This window comes from Peromyscus eremicus, chromosome 2 (genome assembly GCF_949786415.1).
Source record: "Peromyscus eremicus chromosome 2, PerEre_H2_v1, whole genome shotgun sequence".
In the NCBI taxonomy this organism is placed as follows: domain Eukaryota; kingdom Metazoa; phylum Chordata; class Mammalia; order Rodentia; family Cricetidae; genus Peromyscus; species Peromyscus eremicus.
In genome coordinates, this window is record NC_081417.1 from 157,399,665 (window position 1) to 157,426,140 (window position 26,476).

Sequence of the window (26,476 nt, forward strand, 5' to 3'; positions counted from 1 at the left end):
AGCCCCTGTAAAGACCAACACAGTCAAATTGGCCGAACTCTTAGCTGGTCAGACCATTATTTCCAAGACAAGGGTGGGGACAAGGGAGTACCAGGTGGGAGCTGTTCCCAGAAGCTTCTCTGTTCTTAGAGCCCTCAACCCATTGTCCAGCTCTGGAAGGCCCCGAGGGCCAAAAACGGGGTCAAGTTTGTGCTTTAATGTTTTTGTTGTTGTTTTGCTTGTTGAAGACAGTACACAGCCCTGGCTTCTTCCAGGCTTTTAAAATTTTTTGTGGTGTTGGAGCTTGAACTTTATTTTCATTTGTTTTGAGACAGGGTCTCACTTTGTAGCCTGGGGTGGCTTCAGACTTCCAGCAGTCCTCCTGCCTCAGCCTCCCACATGCTGACATTGCAGGCGTGTATCATAAAGTCCAGCCTTACGTTTTTTGCAGACCCACGTGCCCCATCGTGGCACCGTCAGTCCATGTTTCAGGCCTTCCCACTCCAGGCCTCGTGCAGGCTGTGTACTTGATCACTGAACTACAACTCTAGCCTTAGTTACTGTGTGACCCAGCACACTCATATTTCTTTTGTGTGTGTGGGGGGGGGACATGCATGTGGAAGTCAGACTTTCAGGAGTTGTGCGCTCCTACAGTATGGGTCCTGGGGATCAAACTCAGGTCATCCGGCTTGGCAGCAGGTCCTTTTACCCACTGAGTTAGAAACATTCAGCATGTTGGCAGGAGTGATACTGGCACAAAAAGTAAGCCAGTCACTAGTTTCTTAAGGCAGCATCTTACTTTGTAGCTCAGGCTGGCTTCAAATTTGCAATTCTCAATTCCACCTCGTGGGATCACAAGCTTGTGCCGCAACACCCATCTGTGAGCCTCCTTTTAAGTCCAATGGGAAGGAGTAGGACCACCAGAAGGAGCTGGATCAGCTGCCTTCCCTGGAGGACCAGAACACTGCAATTACTCCTGCACTGGATGCCACAGGCATTTCTGTCTCACAGGCTGGATTTGGCACTTAGCTTTATAGCAAATAAGGACAAATCTAGCTCAGAAAATCTAAGAGAAGGCGTAACAAAGATAAAAAGGATGGCCCTCCACTGGCTTACAATAGTCCTCTGGCTGTGACCGGTGATAAAACAAGGGAGTCTTGTATAACCCAACCATGGGCGCAAAGCCCTGGGTCCAGTCTCCCTTATTGCCAAAAGCACATACACACAAAGGCAGATGAGCTAAGTCTATGAACACTTTCTGCAGAGCTAGCTGGATGTGGTGGCTCACTCCTGTAATTCCAGTTGCTGTACAGCAGAGGCAAGAGGACTGTGGAACATTCAGGCCAGCTGAGGCTACATAGTGAATAAGGACAAATCTAGCTCAGAAAATCTAAGAGAAGGCGTAACAGAGATAAAAAGGATGGCCCTCCACTGGCTTACAATAGTCCTCTGGCTGTGACCGGTGATAAAACAAGGGAGTCTTGTATAACCCAACCATGGGCGCAAAGCCCTGGGTCCAGTCTCCCTTATTGCCAAAAGCACATACACACAAAGGCAGATGAGCTAAGTCTATGAACACTTTCTGCAGTGATTTTTTAAAAAAAAATCAATCTTTCCAGGGCTGGAGAGATGGCTCAGTGGTTAAGAGCATTAGCAGCTCTTCCAGAGGTCCTGAGTTCAATTCCTAGCAACCACATGGTGGCTCATAGACATCTATAATGGAATCTGATACCCCCTTTTGGTGTGCAAGTGTATATGCAGATAGATAGAGCACCAGATACATAAAATAAATAAACTTAAAAAAAAGTGAACATTAAAAAAAATCAATCTCTCTCTCTCTCACACACACACATACAACTATATAACAAATAGATATGTATATTGGATACATACATACATACATACATACATACATGGTCTCGTATAGCTCAGGATGGCCTGGAACTCAATTCTGATCTTCCTGCCCCTATCTCCCAAATGCTGGGATTACAGACATGTGTATCAGCACACCCCATTTTACAAGCTGCTGGAGATTAAGCCGGGGGCTTTATGTATACTAGGCAAGAACTCTACCACCCTACATCTCCTGACCAAGAAACCATTATTGTGACTGGAGAAGTGGCTCAGTTGTTTAGAGTGCTACACTGTAGCTCTTCACAACCATTGGTAACTCCATTTCCAGAGAATCTGGTGCCCTCCTTTGGCCTCTGTGGGTACTGCACACACATGGTACACAAGCTTATGCAGGCAAAACACATACATTTAAGTACAAACAAGAAATGTTTTTAAGTTAGAAAAAAAAATTCTTCCTCTTGTGTGAGGTGCTCAGGGAGTTGACTTTCCCAGCCAACAGTTCATGGAGGGACTGAACTTTAACCCCAGGCCCTGGACTCTTTTAACAGGATTAGCTGGACAAGATCATGCCCACTTACAACTTGTAACACTGGCTACATCTCTGTGTTAGAGAGTTTGGTTGACTTCAAATGGAAGCCTGCATTCAATTTTTCAATGAAGAGTCTGGGAGAGCAGCCATTTATCGGAGGCGTGGCTCTTTTAAGAGAGCCTTGGTGACAGGCACACCTTCCAAGTTCTTGGCTGCTCCTTCCTCCTTCCTCCTTCCTTCTAGCAAGGGTGTACCATCACAGTTGTTACAGGAACAGATTGATTGCTCTAGCCTGAGATTTAACAAGGAAGGAATTATGCTGAGTCAATGTGACTAAACATCTGGAGTTCCTAAGTCACCACTGAACAGACATTACTGTATGCACACATACTTAGAGATCAAATAGCTGTTTTCCTTAATTTACTGCTGTTAAACCCTTACTTGGATTGTCCAGCTTTATGTTAAGGTACTAAGGGAAAAAATTACTGCTTCCCAGGATTGTTGGAAAATGATAGTAGAGTGGCTTAAGAGAGATGAGACCAAGCCAGTGACCCTGGGGACACCGGTCACATTGACAAGGGTGCTGTATGGGATGCTGAAAACTTAATTTACTTCAAAAGCTTTTTGGCTTGCCCTAACCACCCACATCAGGGAAGGTCAGAAACAGCCAGCTCTCTGGAGGCTGTGGCAGGAGGACTGCAAGTGAGGCCGACCTGAGCTCCAGAGAGATCTTGTCTCAAAAAATAAAGGGTTGAGATGTAGCTTTGTGGTTGAGCATTTGCCTAGCAAGTACAAGGCTCTGGGTTCAATCCCTAACACCTCAGAACAAAACTCCAAAACAGCAAAAAAACCTTGCTCCCTTGGAACAAATAATCCTCCCAGGGCTGAGCCCTTTGTTTAACTTACGTAAGAGGGTGTGTCAGCAATGACTTGGTACAGACTTGAACATTTCAGCTCTGCCACTGAACTAACTGTGTAATTCCTGTAATTGAATGGCTGGAGGCAGGATAGGGAGAAAGTAGTTTACACACACAAACACACACACACACACACACACACACACACTCAGTCATTCTATCTCTGTCACTGTCACACACACATTCTCATTCTATCTCTGTCTCTGTCACACACAACACACTCAGTCATTCTATCTCTGTCACTGTCACACACACACTCAGTCATTCTATCTCTGTCACTGTCTCACACACACACACACACACACATTCTCACTCTGTCTCTGTCACACACACACACACACACACACACACACACACAAGCGCGCGCGCGGCGGCGTGGCAGGGCGTGGGGTGGGGTGGGGTGGGGGTTGGGTGAATACAAATCTCAAAGCCAGAGGGCTGAGCTTGTGAAGTGCTCACAAGAGGTACTCAGGGTTCTGCAGGGACAAGGTAGTTACAAAGGGAGACTGTGAAATCTCATCCAATAAAAAGAATGTTAAGAAGACAGAAACTGGGCTGGGCTGTAGCTTATTGGTAAAGTGTTTACTGAGCAAGCTTGAGGACCTAGTCCCAGCCAAGCACGGTGATTTGTAATCCCAGTGCTGGAGTGGTGGAGTCAGACAGATCCCTGGTGCTTCCTGGCCAGACAGCTTAGCCTATCCAATGAGCTCCAGGCCCACAAGAGACCCTGGTTTAAAAAATAAACAAACAAATAAATAAATAAGTGAAAAAGTACCTGAGAAATGACACAGGAATGCACATACACACTAAAATAAATGAATAAAGGCCAGAGAACTCAAGCAACAACAAAAGTGCACTTCCATGAGACTGCCTGGCTCTCCTCTCAGCGTGGAGAGAGACAGGGCAGCCTCAGACAAGATCGAGCGAGGTAACCACCTTTGTAAAACGAACTCAAGGATGATTATCCAGTTCAAACTGAAGTCTGGCCGAGCGTAAGTGATACATGGCCCGACATTACACCTAGTGCTCACAGACAGGCTGAGATCTGAAAATCAGTTCCACCACCAGGCTCCCTCCTCCCCTTCTGGTTACACCATTTCCTTTCTCCCTTTGCAATAAAAATCTCTACAGGATGGACTGGAGATGGCTCAGCGGTTAAGAGCACTGGCTGCTCTTCTAGAGGTCTTGAGTTCAATTCCCAGTAACCACATGGAATTGGTTCATATGGTTCACCATCCATAATGAGATCTGGTGCCCTCTTCTGGCCTGCAGGCAGAACACTGTATACATAATAAATCTTTTTTTAAAAAGTTATATTAAAAAAAAAAACCTCTACAGGAATTGTCAATAAAGCTGAGCATGTGGCACATACCCGAAATCCCTGCACGTAGGAAGCTGAGGCTAGAAGATAAAGATTTGTAGGCCAGGGAGCTGGAGAGATGGCTCAGCAATTAAGAGCCTTGTCTGTTCTTCCAGAGGACCCTGGTTCATTTCCCAGCACCACATAAAGCCAGGCATGGCAGCACACAAGTATAACCCCAGCACTCAGAAGGTAGATAAAGGAGGACCAGAAGTTCAAGGTCATCTTTGGGCTGAATGGATGGCACAGTGGTTAAGAGCACTTATTGCTCTTCCAGAAGACCTGGGAAGATTCTAGAACCCACAAGAAGGCTCACAACTCCAGTCCCAGCGAATCTGTTGTCCTTTTCGGGCCTTCTCAGGCACCAGGCATGCATGTGGTACAAAAAACAAACTAACACATACATGCACCACACCCTCCCCCTCTATACTTTAACAGGATCCTCAAAGTTCCAGAAATAAGGGGATGGGGAGACAGGACATAGTTCAGTTGGTAAGAGTGCTTGCCTAGTTTACACAGCCTAGGTTTGGCCTCCCACACCATATAGACTGGGCAAGGTAGTGCAGGGCTGACGTCTTGGCACTCGGGAGTTCAAGGCTATCTTCAGCTACATAGCAAGCTCAAGGCCAGCCTAGGGCTACAGGAGACCCTGTTTCAAAAACAAAACAAAGAGTTGCTCCAAACCCTCAACTACTCAGCTACTGAGATTCAGATTTAGATAACTATATTTGCCCCAAATCCAATTTGCATCTTCTAGTAGCAGTTTTATTAATAGTAACAGTGACTGGGGCCAGCAGAATGGCTCAGTGGGTTAAGGCACTTGAAAACCTGGAATTTGATGCCTGTGACCCAATTGGTGGGAGAGAATGGACTCCTTCGAATTGTCCTCTTACCTCCACACACAAACCATAGTGTGGGAATACACGCAAACAATAAACAATTAAAAAAATGATGTGGTCCTCCATATACAAACCATAGCATGTGAATACACCCAAATAAGAAACAGAATAAAAAAAGGAATGATGTGGTCTCCATCTACCATATTCTTTTCTCAGTTGGTTCTAAAATGAATAGTGATGGTAATGAGTGACTCCCTTTCCTGTTTCCCAAGCCTGTGGCCATTGTTTTTTAGCTCATCAGCCTCATAGGATGTGGCAACTGAATCCTTCCTCTTTGATACTTCCTCACCCTGGTGGCCAAGTGTCATTTTGGAGATCTCCAAGCCCATTCCTCTTCCTGTTTGTGGAAGCTTTATGTACTGAAGTCCTCTTCCTGGACTCTATGAAGTCAAGTGCTCTGGCTCTCACCAGCTTACTGCTCAGGTCTTCTTGCCTGTGTGGAACCTTTACCTCCACAAAGACAGACAGACCTTTTGCCATCTTCAACACCTCAGGAAGCTGCAACACTGTTGTTCTGCCGAGGCACGTACCCAGTGAGCTGCTCCCCATTTTTCTCTCCAGCTCCATGCAGATTTTCAGCAAACATGGTAGTTCTTTCTCTTGTTTTGTGATAAAACTTCACTATGTAACCCAGACAGGTCTTGAATTCAAAATCTAAGCCTCCATAAATGCTGGGATTACAGCATGAAACATCATGCCCGGCCTAATTTTTTTTAATTAAGAAAATTTTTAGCTGGGCAGTGGTGGTGCACACCTTTAATCCCAGTACTTTGGAGGTAGAGGCAGCCTGGTCTACAGAGTGAGTTCCAGGAAAAGGCACCAAAACTACATGGAGAAACCCTGTCTCAGAAAACCAAAAAAAAAAAAAAATTTTTTTTTCATTCATTTTACACTTCCTTCCTCTAGCCAGCCTACTTTTATTAGAAAAAAATTAAGTTACATTCATTTTGTATGTATGTGTATGCATGTGGGCATGGGTGCCAGGTTGTGCATGTAGAGGTCAAAGACCAGCTTGTAAAAGTTATTAGTTCTCTCCTACCATCTGGAAAACTGGAAATAGAACCCAGGTCATCAGGTTTGGTGGCAAGTACCTTTACTTGCTGGGTCATCTTGATGGCCTAACACATTCAGCTTTAAATGTATGTTAGTTCTATCTTTAATATGTATTGAATCTGATCTTACCTCGCTGCATATCCTGCTTCTTCCATGCCACAGTATCTCTGGAATACAGGGGCTACTTCCTACTCTTGCCTCCATGAATCCCAGACTGTTTTCATCTTGCAAGAACATGTCACAGGCTTCTCAGATGCCTTCACTAGCTTTCCATTTCACGACAAGTCTTTCTTAGTCCTCTCTCGCCATGTCCTAGCAACTTCCTGGAATCACCTGTCACCCTGCCCTTTATTGGCTTCACATTGGCGCCTTGTCCAAGGATTTGAGTTTTTTGCTTGGAGACTTCCCTAACAGGATTTACGCGGCATACCTGTGATGCAGGACGCACTGAGTGCTTGCTCTCAAGAGGGCCTTCCCAACCACAGTCTAACTAGATGCCTCCTGTCTAGCCACGCCTCTAGTCTTTCACCTGGCTTTGTTTCCTACAATGACATTTACATGGTTCTGACCAGATCCCATAGCCTGAAGAGATGAGGCAAAGCCTCCCTGGGACAGGCAGTCAGACACTGTCAGTACTGCCCTAACTGGTATCTGGCTCTTCCATGTGCTATGCTGAACTCAATCATGTGGTGTTAAACCTCCCACCACCTCCTAGAAGCTTGTGGATAGCCCCCTCTTTGTTCTGGGGATTGCTCTAGGGATTTTTCACCTGGCCTGTCACTCCCCGCCCCCCACTCCCTCCTGCCTCCCCTTTTTAATAAATATTTATTTATGTATGAGTGCGCTATCTGCATGTACACCTTTATGCCAGAAGAGGGCATCAGACTCCACTATAGATGGTTGTGAGCCACTATGTGGTTGCTGGGAATTGAACTCAGTACCTCTGGAAGAGCAGACAGTGCTCTTAACCACTGAGCCATCTCTCCAGCCCCCTTCTCTCTTATTCTTACTCTTTGGTTTTTTTTGAGATGGGGGTCTCTCTATATAGTACTGACTGTCCTGGAACTCGCTATGTAGACCAGGCTGACCTTGAACTTGCAGAGATCTGGCTGCTACTGCCTGCCTCTGAGTGCTGGAATTGAAGGCATGCGCCACCACTGCCCGGCTTTATTCTCACTTTTTTTTTTTTTTTTTTTTTTTTCTCGAGACAGGGTTTCTCTGTGTAGCTTTGCGCCTTTCCTGGAATTCACTTGATAGCCCAGGCTGGCCTCGAACTCACAGAGATCCGCCTGGCTCTGCCTCCCGAGTGCTGGGATTAAAGGCGCGCGCCACCACCGCCCGGCTATTCTTACTCTTAATAAACCACTTCTCTAGATTTTTAAGGTACCCTTCACATTTGTACTTATGTGCATGTGTGCAAGCACATGTATGCACATATACACACATTTTCTTTCTTTCTTTTTTTTTAAATGACTGACTGGTGTTTTGCCATGGGTGTTGGGTTCCCTGAAAGTGGAACAAACAGTTGTTAGCTGCCATTCAGGTGTTGGGAATTGAACCCAGGTCCTCTGGGAGAGCAGTCAGTGCTCTTAACTACTGAGCCATCTCACAGCTCCACCATTTTCTTTCTAATGCTCTCCCTATTACTTCATGGCCTGATCTTGGTCTTGAGACCCTCCTAATAAACCTCATTCCTGAAGAGTAATTCTATGCCGGCTTCCTTTTCTGAGCTGACCACTGCATTAATATATTGAACACTTTCCACTTAGTGTTGTTATACATGTGAACACCTCTCACCGCAGTGGAGGCCACAGGCATATTTGCTTGCAGTCTGTGGTGGAAACACAACAGTGTTGGATACTCAAATTCCATTGAACACATCCCTGTTGTTTTTGGTAGGCTATGCTGGCCTGAAATTTGATAGGCATGAACTCTTAATTAATCCTTCTGCCTTTACACTTCCTTGAGGGCTGAGATCACAGCTGTGGGCCACCACACCTAGTCTATATGTTGCTGGAGATTGAATTCAGGGCTTTGTATGTGCTAAGAAAACAGTCTATCAACTGAGCTACATTCCCAGCCCTGGCCTGGAACTCTTGATCCTCCTGCTTTAGCCTCCCAAGTACTGAGGCTACAGGTGTGCACTGCCACACCTGACCACATTATTGCTTTTGCTTAGGTACAGCCTTCCATGACCACGGTCCCTTGCCTGTGCTCTACTTACAAGGAGAAGCTCATTGCAAATTTCAAACTACTACCCTCCCCACCCTTCCTCAGACTCCAGTACAATACAACGTAACATGGGTAGTTCTACACAAAGGGGCTTCAGGAGAATGCCCACATCTTTTAGACAAAATAGTTGCTCACACACTTGGCAGAAAACTCTTTCAAACAATAGTATCATATATATTTCTCTAGTTATGTCAGAAAGGAACCTGTAGGCCACACCACGGTTTTTATTTTAGACAAGAATTATTACCACGTATGGTGGCAAACTACAGCAATCAGAAGGCAGAAGGAGGCAGATCTCTGTGAGTTTGAGGCCAGCCTGGTCTGTATAAGTGAGTTCCAGGTAAACCAGGCAGGATCACACTGTGAGACCCAGCTCAAAAAACCAAAATAAACAAATAATAAAAATAAGCCAGGTGGTGGTGCTGCATGACTTTAATCCCAGCACTCAGGAAGAGGAGGCAGGCAGATCTCCAAGTTCAAGGCCAGCCTGGTCTACAATGTGAGTTCCAGGACAGCCAGGGCTACACAAAAAAGTTCTCTTGAAAAAACAAAAAATAAAATAAAATAAAATAAAAAATAAAGAATTATCATTGTAAGAAACAAAATTAGTTTACAATGGATTTTCAAAGGGCACAAGACTAAAACACAACAAGAGTCATTTGATGCACTGGTTGTACCTTTATTAATTTTACCTCGTTCACTAGCAGTTCTGTGATGCAAGGTTACAATACACAGTTAGATAATGTCTGCATTACACATCTAAGGCTATACAGCAAAAGAATCAAGATTAGTACAAATACAAGAACTGTATTTACATTTTGTATACTCAAGCTCCAAACATCAGATATTTACAAAATAAAACATGAAAATGAAATCCAAAATTAATAATGTACATTGTTGCTTGTGCTCAACTCCTTCACTGGGGAGAGATCAGTTTGCAAAGTCTTGGTTCAAAAAGGCCACTTATGCTTCATGGGTTCTGTCACAGCATGGGGATGGTGACGAGAGACTTGGCTCTCAACAGACAAGTACTTTAGAGCCACAAAGTCTAAGACAATGTGTAACCATGAGAAGGCTGGTGGATTCCTTGGGAGAACTGATGCCAGAATACACAGCATGGAAAAAAAAAAAAAAACCCAATTAAAGACATGACAAGCAACGTGTAACATCCAGGGTTTGGCACGAGACCAACCTGGGCCTGGACTTTCTGTCTGAGCAGCTATCTACCGGGAGGTTTTTTTGTCTCTGCTTTGCGGCACTGGGGACCTAACCAAAGGCATCACACAATTGCCAAGTGCTCTATCACTAAGCTACGGCCCTAACCTCTGGTTGTAACCTCTGGTGTTTTTAACACCAGTTCTGTATCAACTCTTATTTTCTCGAAGTAATTAGGGTCTCTCAAGATTTTATAGAGCTCCAATACCTACTTCATAAATGGCCTTTTGAACAGTAACAGCAATAATCTCTCAGCTGACGATCTCTGACTTGCTCCACAGTCATGGTCTTACCCACTCTTGGCGGATCACTGGTTACGGCAGATGGCTGCAGTTCACAGCGCCAGAGTTTAATTCAAATGCATTCAGCAGACCTTCTAAGAGCAGCAACATAATTACTCTTTTCTTCTTATAGAGCAAGTTAAAGATTACAATTTCAAAAAGGAACCCAAATGAAAAGTGAAGGACCCATGCCAAATGAACACCCAGCCCTGGTATTGTTCAGGAGAGCCAGAGCACAGCACCCACGAGGGACTGCAAGAGTCCCAACAGGCTCCACCCAGTGCAGAATCATCCCATCAGTCCAATGTGCAATTCATTACAGCTGTATAAATATACAAACACCTTACAAAATTAAATCTCCCTGTAAATTAGACAAGCAGCAGCAGGTAACAAAGTCTATGCTTTGAAATACATTCCAGGAATCACCTGTTTTTAGACCTCAAAGACCTTTCACAATCATCCTTCATTCTTTCATCTAAACAAGATGAAAAATCTTGAAAAATTAATAGATATATAGATTCCACGTAGCTGAAGGAGAAAAAGAATGGTTTCTCAGTTGATGAACCTTCAGCACTCCCCTTGAGTTTCTCATTTACGGATGGGTTCAGGGGCCTGCTCGGAAGCAGCCTGGCCTGTGCTCCTGCCTCACCTCATGCAGGGACTGCCTGGCCCCGCACAGTCTGGGCCTGAGAGCTGGCTGACTCCCAGGGTAGTCTCCCAGAAGCAGGTGAGGCCTGAGCACTGGTCAGGGTTAGTTATGAGGCTATATTTGCTTGGGAGGAAGGAGGAGAAATAAAGGAAGAGGGAGGATGATTAATTTTAACCAGCACTCACTTTCTGTAATTTGTACGTTTTTATTCTAGGTTTTTTGTTTAAAAGAGTGCTATGAAAATCATATATATATAAAAGGTAGTTCCTTAAAGTCTAGTTGTCTTAACTTTCCTGCTACCATGGCAACCACAAAATCTCCCACATAGGTCCTGCCATAAAACCCTTCCTCTTTCAAGGCTTCAAAGCAGAGGTGAGCTTGTCTGGAAATGGAACATCCATCCCCAACTGCTCAGATTCCAATCTGAGCATGGGCCCTACAGAAAGAGGGCACCAACAGTGGCAGAGAGAAACATATGTGCCCCATTTCCAATCCCACTTTCCCTGGTCTCCTAATGAGGCTGCCTTATCTGGGCATACGGGAAGGGGCGGTCCAGTTTGGCTCACTCTAACAGTGGATATTTGCAAAGCAAAGACTTTCTACACCAGTTTGTCAGAGTTAACAGAAAGCACAAGTCACTGCAGGGTTTAGTGCATGAACAGCCCACTCTCCTTCAGGTTTCACACCTCTCACCACAGACACGGGCCCATCCAACTGTGTAACAGCAGCAACACCAGCGATTCCATTGAAAAGCGACCTTTTCTCTTCATTTCCCTGAAATTAGATTTCGTTCTGGTCCAGGAAGCTGTCTCCAAGCACAGACAGAGCCTGCTGGATTTGAGTATACACCAGAGGGGCATATTGTGTTCATTAGACAACAGAGACTTCTAACTACATTAAAAATCTCATACATATGCTTAGAAAACAAGTAACATTACAGTTAGTGACCTATGCTTTAAGGAGAGAAAGGAAGTTTTAAAAACCCACCAAAGTATTTGTTGATCAACTTTTTAGATAAAAGGTCTGATTTTTGCCCTTTCTTTTCTCCATAGTCCACTTTTCCTTTTCTTTGCAAGGCAACAGTAGCAGACGGAGCCGGGAGTCCTGTTCTTCAGAGAGAAGCCCCGCTGAGAGGTCAGAAGCAAGGTCTGCATACCCCATACCTCCCTAGTGACTGCCCTGCGGTGGTGAGTGAGCTCCTGACCAGAAAGAAACCCATTCCACCACTACCCTCCGGTGAAGAACCCTCCCAGAGTAGAGGTGAGCAGATGCTTTCCTGGGTGCCTGAGCCATGGTGAAACAGGCTGGCAAGACCAGTAAATGGCAGCATGAATGAGCCCAAGTCACTGGCAAAGCAACTGAAGGATCCAAACCAGGGGCTTTCTGTGCCCTACTCAGTCCTGTAACACTGGCAGGTAAAGGAAGAGCATGATTTTCTGATGTTCTCTGGAACCCTGACCTGGTTTGTTAGAAGCCACAGCAACTGGGAGCAGGGAGTTCTTTTTTCTTTTTCTTTTTTTTTTTTTTTCTTTCTTTTTTGGTTTTTTGAGACAGGGTGGGTTTCTCTAGAGTTCTTTTTTCTAAGGGGGTACTTCCAAACCACATGGGAAACAGTGGGGGGGCAGGTCAGGATCCAACAGCAAACCACAAGACAGTTGGGGACACTCCTTCTCGTCCCTAAGTGCTGTCTTCTGATTTGTTTGGAATGGTGGTGGGGACTGAATCCTGGCATCCAGAAAACAAAGCCTGCCATGACAAGCATTATTGGGAATGGCCACTGGATTCCGATGGTGACTTCAAAGTTTATGCTGAAGCTACAATTCTTTGACCAAAGGGAGTTACAACAATCACAAGGTGCACTCAGCACTCTCATATCAACATTGATCCAGTTTATCCCCAGAAGTCAAACACTCTCCCACTCCCCCTTGTGGGAAATGTGTTCATGACATCACATAATTCCAAATAGTGTGACCAGCATCAGGAATGCTAAGGACAGAGTTCGGAAACTCCAAGACAAGCCTCCTTCCCAGTAAGGAGGAGAAAGTCTGCAGGATTCTGCTGTGAGCAACTTAGCCCATCCTCTAATGATCACCCTCATGACCCACTGCCCAATCCACGGCAGCAGCCTGGCCTCAAAGGGCCAACAGCAGCCACTGTCCAGGCCTATCACAAAGGACCTTCTTCTACTCTATAAATCCATGCTCTAAGCCCTGGTTTGGATAGAGAATATAAATCCCATTTCTGAGTTTCCCAGAGTGCTTTCCCTGAATGGAAATGCAGGGATTAGCCACCAAATAAAGAGACAGAAGGAGGGAAAAGCAAGTTTTTTTCTCAAGGACTGACATGCCAAATGTCTCCTCTCTTAGTCTCTAAGCCACCCAGGAAAAAGTAGTATTATCATAAACTGAATGAGAGAGAGAGAGAGAGAGACAGACAGACAGACAGACAGAGACAGACAGAGAGAGAGACAGAGAGAGAGAGACAGAGAGAGAGAGAGAGAGAGAGAGAGAGAGAGAGAGAGAGAGAGAGAGATTGACTACCCTGAAAACCAGAGATACACAGAGACAACAGACAGACAGTGAGTATAAGGGGATCTATCATTCACAAAGAAGCGGAAGTACACTGAGAAACAATCTGGAGATTGGCTAGACCCTCAGGGTTTGTGTGTGAATGTGAGTGCACATGAATATATGTAGTGTTTTTTTCCCCTTTTCTTAGGCCACATGCTACAAGTCTTAGCACAAGAAAAGAACCATGGAGATAGGGAACAGGAGAGCTGGAGAAGTGCTGGATGAAGGGGAGAAGTAGTTAAGCCACAAGATTACAGACAAGAATAACCGTTAAGAATCACAAAGAGAATGAGAGGTAACACTTTCTTTATCTGTCCAAGGCGAGCAAGGCTCAGCAGAATTGCTTAGTATTTCAGCTGGCTCGGGCATCTGCGAGAGAGTTTTGACCTAGGAGAAAAATGGGAGGCAGGGTTAGAAAACTGGATATAGGTCTCCTCACAAGTAACACTGCAGGCCTAGGTTTCTATGCTCCTAAACATGACTAGACTGTGGTCTTCTCTACTCGGGGAAGTCTGTGAGATAAGCCCCTCAGAAACAGAGAGCTGGGGCTGGAGAGATGGCTCAGAGGTTAAAAGCACTGACTGCTCTTCCAGAGGTCCTGAGTTCAATTCCCAGCAACCACATGGTGGCTCACAACCATCTGTAATGAGATCTGGTGCCCTCTTCTGGACTGCTGTCATACATGCTGTATATATACATAATAAATAAATAAATCTTTAAAAAAAAAAAAAAAAAGAAAGAAAGAGAGAGCTGAATTATGGGAGCCCATTAAGGCACTCAAAGTCTTTCCTTTACCCAGTGCTCTCCCCTGCAGGGCTCCTGAAAACTGAAAAGAAAAAGAGACAAGTGGTGAGCCCTAAGTGTCCTTATGGTGAGGACACAGATACCTTATAGAAACAGGGACTCATCTTCACCTTATACCTTCCTTACACTCTTGCCTTCCCTCTATTTCAACCCAGTTTGAATGACATGTCTTTTCCTCTTTATGCTGGTATCTCGGGGGCTGAAAGCCAAGGAGAGAAAGGAAATGGCTTCCTAGAGCCAGGAATGGTACTGTACACGTGTAATCCTAGCACTTGGGAAGAGGTGGAGAACTTGGAATCCAGCCTGGGCTACACAGTAGGAATGTCTCAACAAGACAAAATGAAACAAAAGAACAGCCTTTTACCTTATTGTGCCAGCCAGAAGTGGGTTAAAGGCATATAACCAGTCGTTCATGTCTTTGTCATTGAGCGCTTGCAAAAGGACCCCACGGTGCTTTGTGCATACAGCAAAGGTATTAGGTGTCTGGAAAGAAACAGTAAGTAAATGAGAAAGTTATTGTAGAGAAAGAAAAATGGGGACCATCTTGCCATATTCACAGGATGCACAGCACTTCATACTGAAAGTTCAAGCAACCCAGATATAAAGTAGGGCCCATGCCACAGAGCAGAGAGCCAAAACTCTACAGGGAATAATACAGGACAGACTGACCTTCACCATGGCCTGCTGGTCCTCACTGTACTCCACCTGTGCTGTAGACAAGTTAATGATGCCACGTTCTACTGGGTCTTTGTCACTGTTATAGATGAAGACATAAGGACGACGAACCACAACGAAATGTTTAGCCCAGTTGCTGGAAAGTGGCTCCTTGAAATGCAGGTATCCCTTCTTAGATACCACTGACCTAAAGGACAGTGCAAAAAAAATCAGTTCCTCCTAAAGTAATTAATAAGCTGAGAACCATCAACATATGCTTCTACTAGGCAGGCCCTCAGATGCAGCAGACAGGCAAATGGTCCATTTGGCCTAGATTCTCACTGGTCAAAGCAACACAGAAAAAGAGCAAATGCCACAACAACACAGAATGCCAGGTGCAGACGCCTGATGCACACAGCAGGGACGGTCAGTGTACTCTAGGCTGGAACAGACTTGCACATAAGAACTAGACAACCCACTCCTGATGCTTGTCTCTTATTTGGCAAGGCTGCTTGTTACAGTACTCACCCTGCTCTAACTTCTTCAATGTCTGGAACAAGATTGAGAAATTCATTTTTTCCTGCTCGGGCCAAATAGGGTGTCTCCACAGTTGGGACGATCTGAAACTGTTCAAATTCTTGGCAGGGACTAGAGGCACGAGAATTGGCTTCTGGGGTCCTTACAGAGGAAGAAAGGAGTAAGAAGCGTTCAGGAAGGTCAAAGTACCTGTGGACATCACCCTACCAGGACACAGCGCCTCTGCTTAAGTACTAGGGCAAACATCAGCTTCAGAGTTCAGTTAAGACAAGCTGGTGTCAGAATGGTAATTCTCAAGTCTACTTCATGTTTTCCTTGCAAAAGGATACTGGGGGCCACTGAGTCACAGTCTCGCCTGCTATTCTATGAACATAAGCATCTGAATATGAACTCTATGCCCTTGTGAGTTTCCTTTCAGTTTCACAGCCAGACCTGAGGCAGTGGTTCTGGCCCTGACTGACAGCAGCAGCATTCTCTGAGACTGGTAGACTTCACAATCAGAAACTCAGGGAGGCGCTTGGCCACTGTACTGTAGAAAGTTTCCAGGGGTTTTTAGTACGTCTGCCATCTTAGGAAATAGTAAAGAAAGTGAACAATGAGAAGAGAAACATCTAGGTTCCTAGGCCCACAGGAGCAGAGTGGTGATCGGCCATTCTTTAGGTCGATGTTCTGGCTGTGTTAGGGACCTCCTAGAACAGCTTAATCTGATGATACTGTATCTTTCTGATTCTAAAAGTCCATTTTGCAAACTTTACTATTTCGTGTGTGTGTGTGTGTGTGTGTGTGTGTGTGTGTGTGTGTGTATGTATGTGTGTGTGTGTGTGTGTGTGTGTGTGTGTGTGTGTATGTATGTGTGTGTGTGTATGAGCTCATGCTTGTGGAGGCCAGAGACCAACACTGGATGCCCTTCTCTATCTTTCTTCACTTAATTTTTAAAAGTTTTAATCTTTGATATAATGTCTACAATTTGAGAGTTTTATACCTGTATCCAATGTAATTTTGATCGTCTCCACCTCTCCACTTCCCTCAGCTCCCTCTGACTCACCAACACATGCCCCTTCCTGCTGATAACCCACTGAGTTCAGTTAGGTATTCTCATAGGTGTGGGGCCATCCAGAAGGGCAAGGGCAGCCTACTGGTGGCCACCTCGCACCTACGACTCTCTCCCAGAGCCCCACCCCTACCCATGGTAGGACTGTGACTGGCTCCATCGTGTGTAGGCCTTAGGCAGGCGACCACAGCTGCTGCTGATTCATGAGTTGCAAAGGCCATGTGTCATCCAGAAGCAGCATTTCACAGTACTCTTTCCCATCTCCCAGTTCTTAAATTCCTTCTGTCCCCTCTTTTGTGATGTTCCCTGAGCCTTGGAAATGGTATTTTTGGACAGGGGCTCTCACTGAATCTGGAACTCAACAACTTTAGCTAGACTAACTGGCCAGCAAACCCCCAGGATCCACCTGTCTGCCTCCTCAGCACTGGGATTACAGGCACGTTCCACTGAAAATGCTTTTATATGGGTGCTGGGGATCTGAACTCAGGTTCCCAGGCTTGTACGGCAAGACCTTTACTATAAGAGTCATCTCCCCAGTCCTCCATGTTTTATCATTTCTTCAGCTGGGATGCAGCTTTCATTTAGTTGGTGTGTTTAATTAGCTTTTCCTTTCTTAGTGGTACATATTACAATTTCATACAGCTAATAATACTCTAAACTTATTTATTATTTGTTTGGTTTTTCAAGACAGGGTTTCTTTGCATAGCCCTGGTCATCTGTAACTCACTCTGCAGACCAGGCTAGCCTCAAACTCACAGAGATCTGCTTGCCTCTGCCTCCTGAGTGCTGGAATTAAAGGCATTCACTACCACTATTGGCCCTAAATTTAATAAGATTTAATGAAAAAAGTGCCCACACATTTCTGAGTGGTCTGTAATAGGATAGTGATGCCTTACTGAGAACCAGAACTACAGCAAAGCTGGTATTTTCTTTCCTTATGTCTGTGAAATCCGAGTACTTACTTCTGATCTATTGAGTTGCTCCTTGAGTCCACCAGAGAGGGGCATGTGGAGGAGGGGGTGAGGGTAGAACTGCTAAAACTGGACACAGAGGGATCTCGTCCAATTGGAGAGATATCAGACAGCTAGAAACAAGGACATGACCAGTGAGATTCAGCAGCAAAACAACAGAGCTCAACAACTTTAGCTAGACTAACTGGTCAGCAAGCCCCCAGGATCCACCTGTCTGCCTCCTCAGCACTGGGATTATAGGCACGTTCCACTGAAAATGCTTTTTACCTGGGTGCTGGGGATCTGAACTCAGGTTCTCTTGTATGGGAAGAACTTTACCTCTGCCTCTGCTGTAGAGAACAGCAGAAGTTGCCCAAGACAACCAGTGTCTCCTTTTTATTAAGCTGATGCAAAAGTCTTTAAAGAAGACAAGCCTCAGCTGGGTGTGGGGGCACACGCTTTAATCCCAGCACTCAGGAGGCAGAGGCAGACTGATCTGAGTTTGAGGCCAGCCTGGTCTACAGAATGAATTTCAGGACAGCCAGGGCTACACAGAGAAACCCTGACTCAAAAAACCAAAAACCAAGCCAAGCAAGCAAGCAAGCAAGCAAACAAACAAACAAAGAAGACAAATCTCTATACACAATTATTACTGTGAGTAGACGAGAGCCCCATAGTGGGGAGAAAAAGAAGAAGGGGGAGATGAAGGAAGGAGAAAAGAGAACAAGAAACGCTTTTCATCACTAATTCTCCTCGCTATTAAATAGCCTTATGCACATAAACATCATGCACCTATAGCATGCATACGTTGTTCTAAGCACATGGTAGAATTCCTGCTCTCACGGAGCATACATTATTTGATCAAGAAGGGAGATAGACTTTTTTGTTTTGTTTTCTTTTGTTTGAGACACATTTCTCTGTGTAGCTCTGGCTGTCCTGGAACTCACTCTGTAGACCAGGCTGGCCTCAAGTTCCAGAGTAGCCAGAGTTACATAGTGAAACTATGTCTAAAAAAAAATCACAATAAATAAGTAAATAAAAATTAAGAGTGCCAGACAGTGGGGCCAGAGACGTGACTCAGTGGTTAAGAGCACTGGTTGCTCTTACAGAGGACTTGTGTTCGACTCCTAGTACCCACAAAGTGGTTCATAACTATCTGTGACTCCAGTCCCAAGGGATCCAACACCTTTTCTGACCGCCACCGGTGTCAGGCACAAATGCAGTGCATAGACCTACATGCATGCAAAATGCCCATAAATATCAAATTAAAACAATAAAAACAAAAACAAGAGTTTCAGAGAGCTGCTAGCTTGCTATGTGGGCTGAAGGAGGCCCACAATGCTGGAACAAAAACCAGAAGAAATGATGGATATAAACATGGGAATGTCTAGAAGAAAGTATGTGAAGTCTACAAAGACCCAGGTAAGGAAAAGCAAAAAGTCAAGCTGATTGCTACGACACAAGCGCTCTCAAGTGCCGTGACTCTCTGCTGAAGGCCCTGAGCTTGGTGCCGCCAGGGGCCTTGTGACTTTTTAAAAAAATTATTTATTTTTGTCTTATGTGCATTGGGTGTTTGCCTACATGTATGTCTGCGTGAGGGAGTCAGATCTTGGAGTTACAGACAGTTATGAGCTGCCATGTGGGCACTTTGAATTGAACCCGGGTCCTCTGGAAGAGCAGCCAGTGCTTTTTACTGCTGAGCCATCTCTCCGGTCCTTACCTTATGACTTTTGTGTCACACAAAAGCATACCACTTCCTACATCACATTCAGGGACTCAGGAAAAAAAAAAAAATATTTCCTGTGTGACGGTGACCCTAAGCATCATAGAGGGAGACCACCCTCTTCAGAAGTCAGAACTCTGACTGTACAAAATCAGAAGACATACCAGAGAATAATGTTATATACCTTCAAACACAATCTAAAACCAATGCTGGTCCTAAAAGCACAAAAGCTGTGACAGGATATTTGGAGAGCTGGAAACAGTCATCACCATGACAGTGAAAACAACAGCCTCAGGATGCTCACCTTACAGTCACTAATGCTGCCATGTACCTGGCTGAATTCCCGGTTGAAAGTGTGGGTGAGAAGCTGCAGGCACTAAAAAAGAAAGACAGAAGGTGAACTGGTTAAAATTGACCATAAACTCCAATGGCTAAATGAACACCTATGCTAGAGCTCAAATGTTGCCTTAGAATAACTAAGAATATGCTGAGGAAAACCAGGATATATCTAGTTAAGGCCATAAAAAACAAATGAATTTAAACAACCTCCCCCCCCCACCCCCCAAGACAGGGTGCTGTGGAATAATCCTCTTGTAAACTGTAAAGATTTATCACTGGAATTAGTTTAATAAAATGCTGATTGGCCAGTAGCCAGGCAAGATGTATAGGCAAGGCGACCAAACTAAGGAAGACGGGAAGGAGAAGGGCTGAGCCAGAGAGTCGCCAGCCAGATTCAGGGGAAGCAAGATGAGAATGTCATATTGAGAAATGGAAGCAAGCCAAATGGCTAAACACAGATAAGAATTATGAGTTAATTTAAGTGTAAGAGCTAGTTAGTAATAAGCCTGAGCTACTGGCCAGGCATTTATAATTAATATAAGCCTCCTGTGTGGCAATTTGGGAAGAGGCTGCCAGGTATTTGGGACTTGCTAGCAGGTCAGAAACTTCCACCTACAACAGGGTTTCTCTCTGAAACCACCCTGGCTGCCCTGGAACTAACTCTGTAGACCATGCTGGCTTCGAACTCCCAGAGATTCACTTGCCTCTGCCTCATGAGTGCTGGGATTAAAGGCGTGTGCTACCACCTAAACAATCACTCTTCATACAACCAAAGCAAATTACTAAATATCATAGTTTAGAAGTGCTTAGGAGCACAGTGGCCCATACAGCAGAGGTAGGCAGATATCTGTGAATTCATGGTGAGTTCCATGACAGTCAGGGCTACATAGTGAGACCCTGTGTTAAAAAAGAGAAAGAAAGCCAGGTGGTTGTGGCACATGGCTTTAATCCTTATTATTTCTACATTCAGTGTTAGTGTCTACATAGCAAGTTCTAGGCCAGCTAGGACTATATAATAGAAAGACTCTGCCTCAAAAAAAAAAAAAAAAAAAAAAAGGAAGAGGAGGAGAAGAAGAAAAAGGAGAAAGAGGAGAAGAAGGAAGAGGAGGAGGAGGAGGAGGAAGAGGAGGAGGAGGAGGAGGAGGAGGAAGAAGTAGTAGTAGTAGCAGTAGCAGTAGTAGTGCTGCTTAGGAATATAGCAGCAGGACCAGGCATGGCAATATATCTCTCTAATTCCACCACTGAGCAGACAGAGTCAGGAGTTCAAAGCTAGCTTGATCTACATAACCAGTTCCAGATCAGCCAAGGCAATATAGGAAAGACTCTGTTTCAGAAAACCCAAAAGAATGAACATTCCTTTAATTCTCAACTCAATAAAAGACATGGACATGGGTTGGGAATATAGCTTAGTAGTAGTATTTGCCTAGCATATATGAGGATCTAAGTTCAATTCCCCACACTAGAAAAACAAAAAACAAAAGCATAACATTTCCAGTTTCCTAAACCCTCTAGAAGACCACTTAACTACTAAAGCAAGACAGACAAAAACCCCTGTCAGTTTTCTATTCCCTCTGTCACCAACTACTGAGCAACTACACACCCAGGAATCATCCTCAACAACCCTCTGCCTTCCCCCACCTATCCAGAACCCCTTCCTCATGTTTTTAAAAGGCTTCATCTTTCCTTCCTGGATCACTGTCACAAGGACCTCTCCTGCAGTCTTACAAAGCTATCCTTTTTATTTCACTGAAGAAAACTTGTACTGTTTTACTGTTGTTTAATTGAATGGATTTTCTGAAGTACTTAAGGTCAAACTCAGGGCCGTGCTCATGCTGGGTAAGTGCACTACCACTGAGTTATATGCCATTATTCCTATTAAAGAATTTCTAAATCCTGTTTAAGAAAACATAGAAACAAATACCATTTAAAATATTTACAGCACTCCCAGGACCCACTGCAAAGTCCTGGATGCCCCACATAGGACCCACCTCATTCCTGTCCCTCTACCACATGAGTTCCCTCCTAACATGTACTTCCAAGGACAGTTCACGACACCACATCTATAAGACACACCACTGTGATATGCTTGTTACCCAGTCTCAAGCTTAAGGGCAAGAATTCATCCTTATTATTTCTACATTCAGTGTTAGTGTCTTCCAAGAAAACGGCTGAAAATGAAAGAACACAGAGACTATCTCAGTCCCCCTGGTGGTGGGGACTCTAAGCAAAAAAGAAGGGACTCCCACCTTTGTAGCCAGTTCTTTTTCTCGGTCCACCAGGCTCTCGATGTCTGCTGAGTCATAACCACTGCTCTCACTCGGTGTGATGGCACTTTCAAAGGTGGTGGTTGAGATCTGAGAAGACATACTGGTCGAGGTACTAAGAGTCCCACTGCTGAGGCTGGGGGACAATGAGTCACTCAGAGACTTGGGTATGCTGTCACCAAGTCTCTCCCGAAGCAGCAAGAAGTGGCGTGTTTTTTCCACCTGAGAATATGAACATCATTATCTAAGCTCATTAAGCGTTTTAATAGGCAAATCATTATGCTTTCATCATCACAGAAAACCAACAGTTAGCGGAGGTCATGAGAGAAGGCAGGAGTAGGACTGAGTGGCTGCTATCCTCCCTGAGTCCTCGATACCTCGTGCAGCAGCTCCAGCTTCTCCAGCTCCCACTGGTGCTCCAGGATGAGGCTGTCTCCACGAGGTCGCCAGCCTGCTAGGTTCTCTTCTCCCCGCACATATGCCACAGAGGTATCCAAGACTTTTCTCCTCCGCCTCTGCATGCCTAACAAGAAGAAACATATCTTTTTGTTTTTTATACCCCCAGACAAAAATCCAATTTCAATTTAGGTCAAAACCAATTACTAACTCTTATACATATTTACATAGCAAACTAAATTTGACCTTAAAATCTATGAGATTTTATTAACAAAATCGATGTCGGGAATGGTGGCACTCTAGCAGGTAATCTTTGTGAGTTTGAGGCCAGCATGGTCTACACACTGAGTTCCATGACAGTCAGGGCTACATAGTGAGACCCTGTGTTAAAAAAGAGAAAGAAAGCCAGGTGGTTGTGGCACATGGCTTTAATCCTAGCTCTCGGGAGGTAGAAGCACGTGGATCTCTGAGTTCGAGGCCAGCCTGGTCTATTACAAAGTAAGTTCCAGGACAGCCAGGACTACACAGAGAAACCCTGTCTCAAAACACACACACACACACACACACACACACACACACACACACACACACACACAGAGAGAGAGAGAGAGACAGAGAGAGAGACAGAGAGAGAGACAGAGAGACAGAGAGACAGAGACAGAGACAGAGAGAGAGAGAGAGAGAGAGAGAGAGAGAGAGAGAATAAATCCATGACATTCTCCCAAAACTATTCTCCAAACTTGTTAGTATGGGCCCTGCACATATTAAACAAACACTCTACTATTATTAACCTGTCCCAGCCCTTACTATGAACCTCTGATGATTTCCCAGGTAAAGCTGATGTTGTTACAAGCCCAGTAATGCAAGGCTGACAAACGATCTTTGTTAAAGTAGTATAGTAAGCAGCTGTGAGGTTTTCTGAACAGCCAGGCATGGTGGCTCAAAACCTGTGACCCTGGCACTTGGAAGGCAAGAGGACTGCTCTAAGTTGCAGGTCTGCCTAAACAAAACCTGATCTCAAGAAAATCTTTCTAAGCCAAAGTTATTCTAATTCTCAAAAAGTTTATATTTCATAGCCTAGCATATCTTGTTGGACACCATTTTCTTTCTTTCTTTCTTTTTTTTTTTTTTTTTTTTTGGTTTTTCGAGACAGGGTTTCTCTGTATAGCTTTGCGCCTTTCCTGGGACTCACTTGGTAGCCCAGGCTGGCCTCGAACTCACAGAGATCCGCCTGGCTCTGCCTCCCGAGTGCTGGGATTAAAGGCGTGCGCCACCACCACCTGGCTGGACACCATTTTCATAATGACATTATATATCATAAGTCTTGTATTTATGTATCTTACCCACCCCCCAAAACTGGTTTGTAAAATACACACAGTTTCTAAAAGACATGAATAAGACTCCAATTTTTTTAGTAATACTCTTGAAGCATATGGTATGGTAAGAGCTTACCTGGACTACCAGTATCTGCCATTTTGCATAAGCTCAGTTCATAAATTCCAGTAACTCGGTTGCTATTTGAAAATAAAGTAGAGCAGCTGCTGAGTTTCTTGTAGCACAAAAGTAGGGAAACCTAGATCTGCTTACTTAGGAAAAGCAGGACTTCTCAAGGGCCACAGTTCCACACTCAGATACACACACTGCCTTTTTCATTTTTACTTACTGTGTGTGCATGTGTGGTTGTAGGACAGTTTGGGGAGTCAGTTTTCTGCTGCCATCATGTGAGTTCTGGGGCTCAGACTCAGGTTTCAGGCTTGATGGCAGGCCCCTTCACCCCTGAGCCACCTTTCTGGTCCTAGCTAAGACACTGCTTATTTTTATCAGTAACTGTTAGTTTGTTTACTTGTCTTTTCTTAAGAGGAGCTTATTTTCATTTTAATCTGTTATTTCAATAGGATAAAAAGAATAGGATAAACTAGAAAATTCACAACATAAATGAGGAAATGAAAAACTTCTTTTCGTGACATAAGAGAAGACAGGAAAATGTCTGACTGGAATGAAATGATCAACAATTCTGGACACTGTGAACAGAAAGGGACTTTCAAACTTTCATTGTATTATAGTAATTCTTATTTTATTCATTAAGCTGGGTGGTGATATTCATGTATCTATGCCATATATTCTCAAATGTATTTTTATGCCTTAAATATGTACAATAACTTTTTTTTTAAAGATTTATTTACTTATGTATACAGTGTCCTGCCTGTATGCATGCATGCCAGAAGAGGGCACCAGATCTCATTACAGATAGCTGGGAGCCACCATGTGGTTGCTGGGAATTGAATTCAGGTCCTCTAAAAGATCATCTCTCCAGCCCCTGCACAATAACTCTTATAAAGATGAAAATATCAATGGTAACCTGTTAAAATTATGATTAATAGTGACAATTAGTCCTTGCAAACCCGTTTTGGAAGTATTTACTATACAACACTCTCCTTTCTTTCATCAACTCACACATTCATTAACATTTATTACACGCCACCATGTGAGTCACTGCATCTTAGGTATCAGTCACTCAATTGGCTTATAGATTATTAACTTGCAACAGCAGACAGGGTACCTAAGGGCTGTTGTTTCTTTCTGTTGGACTGGGCAAAGACCTGGAATCTAAACTTGTTTCAAAAACTTACGAGTCTGGTGACTTTGAGTAACCACTACCAAAGAGGCTTCGCAGAGAACGTGGTGGTGAGATCTTGGCATCTCGAGAATAGAAGACCATGCACACATCCTTGGTGATGACAGCTGGCTGGATGCAATGATCCAACTGCAAACAGACAAGATAAGGTGCTGAATGAATGCAGACAGAGCACCTGTGATAAGAGGCTGTACAGTAGCAACTTTGGAAAGCTGATTCCAGCCGTGAAGATAGGCAGGCTTCTGCTTCACCAATGATTTCAAAAGCCTCTCAACAGATAGTGATGAAAGGTCAGGAGCATTCATGATGAACACATTTCTTTTCCTTTGAGGGAAAATGCTATCATTATACACCGTTTAAAAAGGAAGAAACTGGGACACAGACAGAGCTTCTCTAAGGACATAGGGGCAGTAAATGACAGCACAAGGATTAGAACTCAGGTTCAGATCAGGATGGTGTTGCATGCCTGTAATCCCAGTACCTGGGAAGCGGAAACAGAAGCACCAAGTCACCTTCAGCTACATAGTGAGTTTGAGGCAAACCTTGGCTACATGAGACTCTGTCTCAAAAAATAAAATTAACAACAGAAGAACTCAGGCTTGTTCCAAGACTTAGAACTATTAGTTTCTGTTATGCTCAGGAAAGCATGGTATGAAACTGTCTTAAATGGTGATTGGGTTCCTGAAGCTTAAGTAATTAAAAAAGTTGTTATCTTTTGACTAAAAAGAGCCCTGGAAAAGAATCTAAAACAATCAGAACAGTTACAATCAAATAAAGTAAATCAAATAAACAATTTAAGGATATGGAGAGAAAAGGAATGAAAAATATGTTGAAATTTTGCTGACCACTTTCTGTTACTGCCCACTTCTCAGGGCCTGCTCAAGTTCTGGGTCCCTTACCTCCAGATAAGCAGATAAGGTCATGTAGATCTTTTCTCCATAGGGTGTCACTCGGTTCAGAAGAAGGGAGTTATGTAGGGAGCTGTCCCATACAGCCTCAAAACGGTAGAAGGTCCTGAGGTCAGAAAGACAATGTGTCAACCAAAAGCAGCTGATATTAGGGCAGCAGAGGGATTGCTGGTGTCAGGGATCCTAAGGAATCCTATGTCAACCACTGTGCTCTCTGTTAATCACTCTTTTAACAAGGAAGGAACCTTGGCAGGTGCCCATTATCATTTAGGAACACTTAGCTGTGCACCCCATCCATAGTTTTTGATAAAGCTTTTGCCTATAAACACGAAAACCGCAATAGCACTGTCAGGAATGGTAGTACATGGCTGCATCCCAACACTCAGGCAGTCAGGACTGCTGAAGTTTGAGGCTAGCTTGGTCTAAATACCAAGTTCCAAGCTGGCCAGGACACAGCACAAAACTCATTCTCAAACAAAACCAGCCCCACCACCAACATAAACTGTGAGAGCATTCAAAAGAATTAAGAAGAATGTGGACAGAATCTGGAAGAAAAAGACCAAGTGAGCCACCCTGTGTGTTTTAGTAACAAGATAAGAAGTAAGGACTCGGGAACTGTCAGTTTCAGTCCTCATATCCCCAGAGATCTAAAGTTCACAGACAATTCTGCTGATGCT

The 26,476-nt window shown here is 44.3% G+C and overlaps 1 protein-coding gene across 5 annotated transcripts in view; it reads right to left on the reverse strand.

The window, feature by feature from the left end:
• Positions 1-13,827: 13,827 nt before the first annotated feature.
• The window catches only part of Kif1b (kinesin family member 1B), a 138,420-nt gene continuing 125,771 nt past the window's right edge, over positions 13,828-26,476 (reverse strand). For all 5 annotated transcript variants that reach the window (XM_059255389.1, XM_059255390.1, XM_059255391.1 and 2 more), the window contains 11 exons: positions 25,791-25,905; positions 24,887-25,020; positions 23,709-23,770; positions 22,238-22,383; positions 21,843-22,082; positions 19,562-19,633; positions 17,547-17,668; positions 15,525-15,674; positions 15,012-15,204; positions 14,707-14,825; positions 13,828-13,925 (listed from right to left, as the gene is read on the reverse strand). In XM_059255389.1, the coding sequence (XP_059111372.1) occupies positions 13,883-13,925; positions 14,707-14,825; positions 15,012-15,204; positions 15,525-15,674; positions 17,547-17,668; positions 19,562-19,633; positions 21,843-22,082; positions 22,238-22,383; positions 23,709-23,770; positions 24,887-25,020; positions 25,791-25,905 (1,396 nt within the window). In that variant the 3' untranslated portion in view covers positions 13,828-13,882. The remainder of the gene's footprint in view (positions 13,926-14,706; positions 14,826-15,011; positions 15,205-15,524; positions 15,675-17,546; positions 17,669-19,561; positions 19,634-21,842; positions 22,083-22,237; positions 22,384-23,708; positions 23,771-24,886; positions 25,021-25,790; positions 25,906-26,476) is intronic.